Here is an 11,614-nt window from a genome sequence, read left to right on the forward strand (position 1 = left end):
GCCCCTTTCCCCGAGCTTCCCGGGTCAGCTTCCCGTGCTCCGTCCGCACCCCGGTTCCCATGGCAGGGCTAGAAAGGGGTCGCTCGGCACTGCCCCAGCCCTGGCACGTTGGCTTCCCTTAGGGCAGAGAGTAAGCTGTGACTCTAGCTCTGCTCTGAGCGCCGGGGCGAGCGCAGGGCATAGTCAGACCCTGCATCGCACTTTGCAAATGCGCGGCCACGAAATCGTTCAGTCCCTCTGGGGCGTCTTCTGGATCCAAAGCAAACGGGCGGAGCCCCTGGGGCTTGGGGAATTCCCTCCCGCTCGCTCGCTCCCCTCCTCCCCGGTCCCGGGGTCAGCAGGGAGTTGCACCCCGCGGCGTGGGGGCAGCGAGGCGTCTGACGTATGGCCAGGCGGCGGGGGTTGCGATCCCTCAGCACTTGCCAGGAGCTTCGCGGGTTGCATGTGGTGCCCACCAGGCTGGTGCTGAGCGCGGCTCTGCCAGCCTTGCTCGGCTGACGCTGCCTCGGGCTTCGCTGGCAATTTGTTCGATAGGGAGGCTGTGGATTCGGACAGCAACGGGAGCTCGCCAGCCGCGGGCAGGACTGTGCCCATCGCTTCCCTTCGAGGGTTGCCATTAAACCCTCCAAAGAGCAACCCCCCCCGTTTTGTGCAGGAGAGCCCAGGGATCCCGGGCTCGCAGCAGGGGAGAGACCAGGACTCCCGGGCCTTCGACTTCCACAGCTCGCCACCTTCCTCTGCGCTCTGCCTCTCTCCTGCCCCCTCCTTTCTCGGCGGCTCATTCCCGGGCTCCATTTCTCCGAGTCCTATTTTCTCTCTCAGCCCCTCGATCCCCCCCCCCCGGCCCCAGTCAGGTTCTCGGTACCACGTGGGACCCTCCTCCCAGCCAAGCTGGTTTAGCTCCCGGCCCTTCCTTTTCGTGTCCCAGCACTTCTGGTTCCTCCTCTCGTCCCCTCCCGCCTTCTCTATAGCGCCCGTTCGTTCGCATCATTCCTTCCCTCCATCTTCCCGGCTTCTGCAAGTCTCTAGCCCTGCGATCTCCCTGGGCTGCCCGCCCCTTCCATCTCCCTCCCTCCCTCCCGGTCCTCCGGTGGCGCCTCGCCCCCCGCCGCCCTGCAGATCTCAAAGCGCTCTGCGCGCAGCCCGCGCGCATCCCAGCCGGCCGCAGTGTCCCCGAGCCGCTGTGCCGGAGGACTGGGGGAGGCAGGATCGGACGGAACCCGGGGCTGGGATTATTTCTGCATCGAGTGTTACCTAAAGCGTGTAACATCCCCCCCTGCCCCGCCGCTGCTCCCTGCGGGGCTCCAGGCCGACCTGCTCCTCGCCTCGCGTTTGCCCCATTTCTGCGCGCCCCGCCGGTCCTCAGCCCACGCTGGCCGCGGAAGGGGCGGGGGGCAGACACCTGCCCTGGCCGCTCTGCTGCCCGCTGCTGGAAGCGCGGTGCCGAGCCGGCGCGACACGGGGCAGCGCCGAGCGGCGGGAGCCCCCGGCTGAGCGCAGCTCCGCGCTACCGGCAGGGGCTCTGCATCCGTGACTGCGCTGCGCTGCGCTGCCCCCGCCCGCGGCGCAACAGCCCCCCCGCACTGCCCCCTGACCCCGCCCCTTTCTCAGTCTCCTCCCGCTCGCGCTCCCCGGCAGATCTGCGCCAATCCGCGCGCCCCGTCTCCCCTTGACTGACAGCCCAGCCCAGGGAGGCCCCGCCCGCCTGACGTCTCCGGCCGGGATTTGCATGAGTTGCGGTGCCGCGGCGGCTGGAGCTCAGTGTCTGCGGGCGCAGGAGGCGGCGTGCGGCGAGCCTGGGTGCTCGGACCCTTCCCAGCATGGAGCTGCCCGCGGTAGGGGAGCACGTCTTCGCCGTGGAGAGCATCGAGAAGAAGCGGATCCGAAAGGTGAGGCTGGGCGGGAGGCTGCGAGCGGGGAGTCGGGGGGTGCGGGAGGGAGGGAGGGAGGGAGATCGGGGCTCCGCGGAGGCAGCGGGGCTGCAGCTGACGCCGTCCCTTTTCCCTCCCCCCAGGGCAGAGTCGAGTACCTGGTGAAATGGAGAGGCTGGTCCCCCAAGTAAGTACCCAGGCGCGGAGCTGGGCTGCAGGAGCAGGAGCCCCGGCCCAGCCTGAGCTGCAGAGAGCCCCCCCCCCCCCCCACCACCCCGGTGCTTTCTGCTCCGGGAAATGCCACCGCCAATGCATGCTCCGAAAGAGGCTGGGGAAAGGCCAGAGGGGACCGGGGAGCCCGGCACAAGCAAGGGGAGGGAGAGAGAGAGAGGCAGACGGTGACTGATGTGCAGCAGAAAATGGCTCCTTCCCCCTTTCCCTCCTCGGGAGCCAGGCTCCATATTGCAGAACCTAACCGGGGGAAAATAATTTAAAACACGAAATAAAACGCCCCGCCGGTCCCAAGCCCCCGATCCTGGCCGAGGAAGAGGCAGGGGGCTGCCACCGGGGCGCTGCCACGGGGCGGGAGGGAGGCAAACCCTGCCTCTGAACACCGAAGAGAAGGAGATTTTTGCGGGTGGCGGAGTATTTGGGATTTGCATGACAGTCTTGCAGGGAGGGGCTGGCATTGGCTCTGGGGTTTGGACTCTGCTGCTTAGACCCCGATCAGCACCACGGGTGTTAGTGGGTCTAGGGCAGGGGCTTTGGGAAATCGCGTCCTGGTATGCTTCGAATTCTTCGGGAATAACAACTGCGCTAAATAAACACCCCCGCCCCTCCCCCCCCCGGGTAGCTGGAGTTCGAAATGCGCACTCCGCAGTGGGTCCAGGTGCGCGTGGATTCAATGTGCCTAACCTGTAAGATGGCCCCTGGCAGCTCTCCGGCAAGGGGAGACCCCACCCCCGTCTCCCTTCAGGGGGGGTGGGGGGAACCCGGGCTGTTGCTCAGTGGATCTTCTTCTCCCCCTTGCAAGATATAACACGTGGGAACCGGAGGAAAACATCCTGGACCCCAGGCTGCTGATCGCGTTCCAGAACAGGTGAGCGCTGCGCTCCTGCGCGGACCCGGCCTGCAGCAGGAGAGGGAGGCGCAGAACCCAGGCGCTGCTGGGGGGAGGGGAGGGTGGCAGTGGGGCCACTTTCCTGCCTGGCCTGGGTTTGGCGGGGGAGGACTCGGGAGGCCCCGGGCCGCCCCTGCAGGCGGAATGCCCTGCCCGAGCTGGGCACTGGCGGCCCCGGCCCCCTTGCAGAGCCGAGCAGGAGCGCAGCTCGCAGCGAGCTGGCATTGTGCAATTGTGAATGCGTCACGGAACTTCACTTAACCCCTTCGGGGCCGCAGCTCGGCATGTTCGCGGGCGGGCTCCGGGCATTTCGGCTGCGGGGACAGAGCAGGGTTGTCGCGTGTGCGGTAGCGGGGCGGGGGGAGAACCGCCTCTCTCCGGGACGGAGATGGCATCTTCCAAGGGACGAGCTCACGAGCTGCAGGCCCGCGTGCCCGGAGAGCAGCTGGGTGCAGGGTGCGTGACCCTCGGCTAACGGCCCTAGCCTGTCCCCGCAGCTCGCCCCCCTCGGTCGCCTGCCGGGGGGACTGGACGCCCCCGCGTGGAGGCGACGGCGCTGCTGCTCCTCGCTCGCCTTTGGTGCATTATTTCCAGCGGTGTTTTGGCGCAAACTGTAGACTCAAGCCCGTGGCAGGCCGGCGGCTAGCGCTGGGGAAGCGCCTCTCCCCGGCTCCGGAGCGACCCCGCCTGGGCGCGTCCTGCCGGGCCAAGTGCTAGGCGCTGCTGAGGGAGTTCACCACCCCGCGGCCCAGGCACAGCCGGGCGCCCTGGCGCGGAGCGGATGCGCTGACTGCAGCCGCGGGCGGGCGAGCCTCTCTCGGCCTGGGCTGCCGGCTAGCGGGGCAGTGCCCAGGGCCCGCTCCCACGGGGGGTCCAAATACTTCTTCCGCCCCTCCCCCACCAGGCGCACGGGTCGGGGGGGGGGCTGGTCACCTTGAGGCCCCCGCCCGGGCAGGCAGCCAGCAATGCTGGCAGTGCCCAGGATCCGGCCAAGCCCCGGGGAGCCCAGCGCTCTAGGGGGGGACGGGCCCTGGCCTCCCCCCCTGCAATTGGCTGGTTCAGCCCCAGCGGCTCCTCCCCCCGCGGAGACATTGGCCTTTAAGGCAGCGATTCTGAGTGACGGCTGGCGGGGCTCGTCCTGTGAATCCTAATGAGATCATTAGCATCGCCGCTGCTGCGCGGATCCCGGCGGGGCATGCAGCGCACACCTCGCCCGGCCTCCCAGGGTCCTGCCGTCTGCGCCGGGGGGGCTCGGGCTCCCTGCCTCTGCCCGGCGTTCAAGTTAGTTGCCAGCTATTGCATAAGATGCCGTGGTCACAGCGTGAGGGCAGCTGGACTGCAGCATTGTCTGGAAATCCCGTTTTCTTTCTCTGTGATCTGCGCTTGGCTATTGAACCTCGGTGAGCCCCCCCAGGATGTAGATGCACAGCGAGGAATTTGCTGTGTCTTATTTGTTTTTTTCTGGGAGGTCTTTAATGTGTGTGTGAGGGAGACTTGAGTATAAATCCTTGGTCTTGCTGGCTATTCCCAGAACAAACAAGTCCTGCTGGCTCGCAGAAAAGTTCCCGTACAAGCCTCAGCAGCTCACCCCTTTGCTTGCCCAAGTATACACGCTATTGGTCCCCTGTTCTTTACTGTAATGTGCCTCTATCCAAGTGATGCATACCGAGAATTAACGACCCCCCCCAATTCTCCAGCGTGCTGTAGGAAAGTAATTGCATGGCTATTGATTTTTATGTTCCTGCAGGGAGAGGCAGGAGCAGCTGATGGGATACCGCAAACGAGGACCAAAACCGAAGCCGCTGGTTGTTCAGGTGAATTCAATAAGCCACAATGTTCTTTGCCTAAGGAAACCCATTTTTAGCACAGGCTTGAGAATATCCACACTCAGGGAAGTAAATGCAATCTCTAAATGGCAATCTTTTCAAATAGACTGATTAAAGCCACTTAGTTTTGTTTTTAATATAAACTCCCTTGTTTCCTCCCATCCCCAGGGAGGAGAATTTCAGATGGTTTCATCATGCTCAGGATCAGTGTGTACACACAAATCCCTTGTTAATTTTAAATGCCAGATGAAGCCCCTCCCACTCCTTTCCACAACCAACCACGCCCCCATCCCAAATCTGACTTCATCATTCAATCAAACATGCACAATATTTCAGTGTGACAATGAGCATAAATTAGGAGAGACCTCAAAACCTGTGAAGAGAAGGAAGGCGCCCACTGCTGCAGGAAGACACTTCCTGCTGGCTACCTTGCAGGGGAGTTCCTGGTATTTCTTTCCTGGCAGATCTCATTCCTCATCTCGTCATTGTATTTGTATGTATCTGTCTCTGGTTATAAACGTAGCTTCTGCCCCATGTGACGGAAGGTGCAGTAACATGCCAAGCCTTACTGAAGACTTGCTTTGGCAAGAAGAAGGTGGCTGTACACGCAGTGCTTTCTTAAGCTGTGATGACGCTGTTTGCATTTTTAGCTGCCCCTCTCCTCAGCAATCTGGCCTCTTTCCTTGGGTGTATTTCACCTACGATTTACCCTTGACGAATAGGGACAATTGATTGAAGGGCACTTTTTACTTCCTCTAATTAATCTCAAACAACATGGAGCCTTTAGGTCAGGAACAGGCCACAGCTTTTTATGTTCAGGACTATAGTGTCCCTTCCTGCTGGCTGCTGTGACTGCTCCGTTTTACTGTGTGTGCACAAGCTTGTTGCATGGACTCCTGTAGAAGTGCTGATCTCTTGTCTGAAGCAGTCCCTTGATGGGCTCTCACTAAACTTGCTGACTTTGTGTTGCAGCTCCCTTCGTTTGCACGGCGCTCCAATGTCCTCACTGGACTACAGGATCCTGCTGTGGACCACAGGCCGAAGCTGGAGCTGAGCTCCTCTGGCAAGAGCCAACAGCATCAGTATGAACTCAACAGCAAGAAGCACCACCAGTACCAGCCCAACGGAAAGGAGAGCAGCATGAAGCACCAGCCACACAGCAAAGGGAAGTATTACTACCAGCTGAACAGCAAGAAGCACCACCACTACCAGCCTGACCCCAAGATGTATGAGCCCCACTACCAGCCCAGCAGCAAGGAGCCACAGAGCCAGGCCTGCTTGGACCACAGCAAAAGCCCCTTGGTCGCCCATCCAGACAAGTGGGCTCACAGCCCAGCCAAGAGCCTGCTGAGCCCAGTAAAGAACCTGGCTACAGAGGGAAAGAATGGAGCAGAGAAGAACCTGTCTAGTGGCACTGGGCCACCTTCCCGGGATGGCATGACCAGCAATGGCATTGGGGGCAAAATGAAGATTGTCAAGAATAAGAACAAGAACGGGCGCATTGTGATCGTCATGAGCAAGTACATGGAGAATGGCATGCAGGCAGTGAAGATCAAGTCCGGGGAACCGCCCAGGAAGCGCACCACTGAGGAGAGGACTCCCAGGAAGGGTGGAGAGGAAAAGCAGGAGACCTGGCGAAAGCATGGGGAGGAGAGGGTGGCAGGCAGTGACCCCAAGAGCAAAGCTGGACTTGAGGGGGGCCAGCCCCTCACAGAGCTTGGAGGGAGCCCCAGAAAGACTCCCCCTGCCAAGGAAGCACCTCCTCCCCCTGAACAGCCCCTGCAGCTCACCACCAAGCCCAACCTTGTGCCCTGGTCCCTGGATCCCAGCCGGGAGCACAGCCCTGCCCCCATGGGACTGAATCTCTCCAGCCCGGGTGCCAGGAAGCGCTGCCTTTCTGAGCCACATGAGGAGAGAGAGCCAGGCAAGAAGCGCTTCACCTCACGGAGCATCAGCGCCCCCACCTGCCTGAGCCCCCAAGCACCAGAGAGGCCCAAGCACCCCCTTCCAGCCACCTCCCAGCCAGAGGTCATCCTGCTGGATTCGGACCTGGACGAGCCCATAGACTTGCGCTGCGTCAAGCCCCGGGCTGAGTGTGAGCTGGCTGTGGCGCAGGTGAAGCCAGAGGTGCCGCTGGTGCTGACAGAGAAGCCGGCAGTTGAGCCGCAGCAGGCGGCGGATGGGGAGGGAGAGGCAGAGCCCCTGCAGGAGTTCAAGCCCTTCTTTGGAAATATAATTATCACGGATGTGACCGCGAACTGCCTGACCGTGACCTTCAAGGAGTATGTGACAGTGTGAAGGGGCAGAGGCTGCTCCCCCTGGGGAGGGACCCTGACACTATCCTGGAGCTGCCTGCCCCTCAACCCCCTCTAAGGTATTGTCACTGCCCTGACACCCATCTCCTTCCCCGCCCCACCATGGTGACTGCAGCACTCATGCAGGGAGAATCCCACCAGATGCCTCCCTGCCCAAGAGGAGGGGTGGGCGGGACACAGTGACTCTGCCCCTGCTATGCTGGGGGTATCCTCTACTGCTGCTCCATCCCTGCAGTCCCAGGGTGTGCCCAGGACTTGCAGGTATCAGGACACATGAGGATGGGGCCGGCCAGTTACTCACAGAGTTACATAGTATTATATTTTAACAGTGCTAACTTGTCGAGTGATTCTTGCTCCTGTTTGTACGTGGTGTTATTGAAATGTATTGTTTGAGCTGAAAGCTGGTCCCTCTCTGGCCATGCTAATATATTTATTTGTAGGTATTTATATAATGAAATATAAATCCTAGATTTATGGAGTCCCTAGATCCCCTTATAAACTATATCAAACAAATATTTTCTGTTCTTTTTAACCATTCAGCATTTGTTAGTCTCATTCCTTTGACCTGTCTTCATGAGCTGCAGGACCATTCCCTGGTATATATTTTTTGATACTGTACATGTGTTGTTTCTATGTGAAAAATAAGTTCATTATCTAAAGCTAAACAAGCTATTATAGAAACTGCTGCTACTAGAAATGTCTAAACTATAAGCTTCCTATTATTAATTGCTTGAATGTAAATATTAAATGGAGATGTTGAAAGTGCATTTGATGTTCTGCAGCTAGCATAGATCTGATTGCAAAGACCAGCTGTTAGAAGGTGGGGCCTAAGCTGCTAGTGGCACTTCCTGGTTTAAGGACTGTATTGTGGGGGAAGAAAATGTATCATGCAATCATTGCAAAGGACTATAAACCTTTAAAAAAAACTACTGGAAGTTGGAGTGCATTTGTTACTGCTTATACAGAGTCCTGAAAAGACCTCTGTGGGTGTGAAATTACGTGGCTGGGTTTCCTCAAATAGGTATTGTCAATTTAAAGCAAGAACTGAGGTAGTTTTTTTTTTTTTTTAAATATCTAGGCAAGATTGAAGCCATGTAGAATATTTCTGCTATTAAGAAGGTAGAGTTGAGTCCTTATTGCCTAAGATGTACAATAAGCTCCTACTTTTGTTTTCTTGATCTTTTGAGAAAACAAAACAGCACTAAGGTAATGGAAATTGTCTTCCCTCCATGCTAGCCTTCTGGCTGTGCTTCATGTAAGCCCTACACATGCAGAAGACCACTTTGCTTTTTCCAGCTGTTTAAAACTACGGGCCTCCATTTTCAAAAGCAAATAGTGATGGTTGGTGCCCAACTCAGAGTGCCTTGCAGGGGCCTGGTTTTTGAGAGGGCAGGTGCGCCACAGCATCTAAAAACCAGGATCCTATAAGAGGGCTCAGCCAACCTTCTCTTGTAACTGTCAGCTGCTGTCCGTAAAGGCAGATCACAATTGGATGCTGTAACCTAAGTTCTGTCACTTCATTATGCAGAATTGCCCAAATAGTGTGGATCTAAAAAGTTAAACTAAGTTTGCAGAGGTTTTGAACTCACTTCACAATCACTGGATTCTACTGAGTGTTGCCAAGTGGTAACACTTTAAACCAGCTTACAGCACGATGATTCTGAAAATATTTTGACACTTGATATAATTGAATACATCACCAGTCCATGGAGCAGGTAAAGCTTCCATTCCACAAGGCATTAATAGTCCAGAAATAATCTAACAATTTTTCCTTTGAATTTTGTGCTTGTAAAAAGCACCCTGTTGATATCCTCTATATCCACTTAGGTTTTTATTGCTTCAGCTGTTTTGGAGATTTTGTAGGTTAAATTGTCATTTCAGTTTGATTTATATGGACATGTGCCTAGAGCCTGGAAATAGCAGACTTTCTGGCTGATTGCATAAAATGCACGTAAGTTACATGAGAGCTAACTCAGAGCTTCCATAAACTACCTTTGGTCAGCGTTCTTTAGTTTTTACCTGGAGGGACAGAGAGGGTGATTCAATCGGCATGGTAATTTCTCTGCTGAGATTAGCAGGAAGGGTACTGAGATTGAAGTTTTCTGTATCAACACCAGCTGATGGAGTGTAACTGCTTCTTGCCACTACTGATCTGGACTGACTTGGGCCTGTTAACCTAGAGGAGAAAAGTTCTTTATTTTCAGTTACCCATCCTCTGAGACATCCATAATTTATAGACACTAGGAAATAAGAGCAAATATTGACTAGCAAACAGTTTTTTAAGTCCCAGCCATTAATATCCTTCTGAATGATGCTGGAATTTCCCTGTGAGATGCTGTTTAACTAGAAATTAACAAAATAGCTATTCTAGAATGGTTGTTTCAATATAACCCTGTGTGGGTGGTGGTCTTTAATGGAGAACCTTTTTCAGATTTTAGCTTAATCCTCTTTGAAAGGAGCAATAGTTCTGGAATAAAAGCATCTGCACAGGGTTTTACATGGAAAGAACTATTCCAGAATGGCTATTTCTGTAAGTTTCCAAGTATAGCTAGGCCTCGACTCCTGCATGAGATAAAGGAGGACACATGACCTCAGCCTGTTGTTCCTCTAGACATGCAGCATTCTGGATGTTCCCATGCTCAGTGGGTCTGACTTTGTGAAGTCACTGTGTAGAGGAGGAGGGGGAAAAGCATCATATCTTACTCAAATGTCCGGCTGTCTGTGTTTGTTCAGCATCAAAGATGATTTTCACTCCTGCTAGCTGTGCTGACTCCTCAGATCTAACAGCGTTCTAATCAATCTTGCAAGGCAACAGACTTGTTTGAATTGCAATTGGTTACAGCTGCTCAGCCACGAAAGGCAAGGGTTGCACAGGTGTCAGAGGGTAGAATATGAAGCCACTGGGGTTGCACAGATATAATTTGGGAACCAATTTGGCCTGTAAAACTCTCATTAGGGGTGGTTTGGTATGAAGTTTGGCTGTCCAAGCCCCAGGCTGCTGGCAGTTAGAAAATAACCTATTTCACTTATAAAGTGAGCTAATGCTTGTCTGCAAAAATAACCTTTTCGCAAACAAATTGGTATGCAAGTAGAAGCACACCTCAAGGGCCATGGAATGTGACCTGGGCAAGAGGAAGTGCAGCTTTGCCGATAAATGCATGAGTGGGTCTGGAGGCTCTTGGGGGCTGAAGGCCGGTATTTTCTGTTAGCAAAGCTTGGGCAGAAAATACAAATGTGTTCGTTTACCTTTTGGTTTAATGCAGCAGTTCTCAAACTGAGGGTTGGGACTCCAAAGTGGGTCATGACTTTGTGTTAATGGGGTCACCAGGGCTGGCTTAGACTTTCTGGGGCCCAGGGCTGAAGCCCAACCGCCAACACTAAGGCTGAAGCCTGAGCCCCACCACTGGGGTGGAAGCTGAAGCCTTGAGGGCTTTAGCCCTGGGTGTCAGGGCTCAGGTTACAGGCCCTCTGCCTGGAGCTGAAGCCCTTGGGCTTTGGCTTTACCCCCCCTGCGCAGGGTGGTGCAGCTCAGGCTTTGATTATCCCCCTACCCCCAACCAGGGCGCCAGGGCTCTGGCTTTGGTCCCTCCTCCTGGGGTCATGAAGTAATTTTTGTTAGAAGGTCACACTGCACTGAAGTTTGAGAACCCCTGGTTTAATGCAAACAACCAGATTCCTGACAGATAGGATGCCCTTTTTGAAATTACTAAGGCTGTAGCCTCTTTTTCAAACTCTGTGTCCTAAACCAGTGGCTCTCAATCAGGGGTACGCACACCCCTGGAAGTACACACAGGTCTTCCAGGGGGTACATCAACTCCCCTAGATATTTGCCTAGTTTTACAACAGGCTACATAAAAAGCACTAGTAAAGCCAGTGCAAACTAAAATTTCATACAGACAATGAATTGTTTATACTGCTCTATATACTATACACTGAAATGTAAGCATAAAATAAATAGGTCTGTCAAGCAATTTTTAAAAATCGCAATTAATGGTGCAATTAAACAATAAGAATACCATTTATTTAAATATTTTTGGATGTTTTCTACATTTTCAAATATGTTGATTTCAATTACAACACAGAATACAGCATGTATACAGTGCTCACTTTATATTTTTTATTACAAATATTTCACTGTAAAAACCAAGAAATAGTATTTTTCAGGTCACCTAATACAAGTACTGTAGTGCAGTCTCTTTATCGTGAAAGCTGAACTTACAAATGTAGAATTATGTAGAAAAAAACTCTGCATTCAAAAATAAAACAATGCAAAACTTTAGAGTCTACAAGTCCACTCAGTCCTACTTCACTGAATCAAGCTCAGACAAACAAGTCTGGTTGCAATTTGCAGGAGATAATGCTGCCTGGTGCTGCTTCTTACAATGTCACCTGAAAGTGAGAACAGGTGTTTGCACGTCACGGTTGTAGCAGGCGTCGCAAGATATTTACATGCCAGATGCGCTAAAAATTAATATATCCCTT

General features: G+C 54.4%; 1 protein-coding gene across 1 annotated transcript; it reads left to right on the forward strand.

Annotated features, from left to right (window-relative positions):
* The first annotated feature begins 1,734 nt into the window (after positions 1-1,734).
* Positions 1,735-7,899, forward strand: CBX4 (chromobox 4). Its single transcript, XM_050919970.1, has 5 exons — positions 1,735-1,889; positions 2,015-2,058; positions 2,905-2,970; positions 4,739-4,805; positions 5,790-7,899. Exons 1-5 carry the CDS (start codon positions 1,821-1,823, stop codon positions 7,113-7,115), a joined length of 1,572 nt encoding a protein of 523 aa, XP_050775927.1. The 5' UTR covers positions 1,735-1,820; the 3' UTR covers positions 7,116-7,899.
* Positions 7,900-11,614: the final 3,715 nt, after the last annotated feature.

This window comes from Gopherus flavomarginatus, chromosome 12 (genome assembly GCF_025201925.1).
Source record: "Gopherus flavomarginatus isolate rGopFla2 chromosome 12, rGopFla2.mat.asm, whole genome shotgun sequence".
Taxonomy (NCBI): domain Eukaryota; kingdom Metazoa; phylum Chordata; order Testudines; family Testudinidae; genus Gopherus; species Gopherus flavomarginatus.

What these genes read in the sequence shown, in the direction of transcription:
- CBX4 (XM_050919970.1), top strand. Translation starts at nt 1,821, where the DNA reads ATGGAGCTGCCCGCGGTAGGGGAGCACGTCTTCGCCGTGGAGAGCATC. An exon ending in CTGATCGCGTTCCAGAACAG is followed by an intron (nt 2,971 to 4,738) that starts GTGAGCGCTGCG and finishes ATGTTCCTGCAG; the next exon opens with GGAGAGGCAGGAGCAGCTGA. An exon ending in CGAAGCCGCTGGTTGTTCAG is followed by an intron (nt 4,806 to 5,789) that starts GTGAATTCAATA and finishes TTTGTGTTGCAG; the next exon opens with CTCCCTTCGTTTGCACGGCG.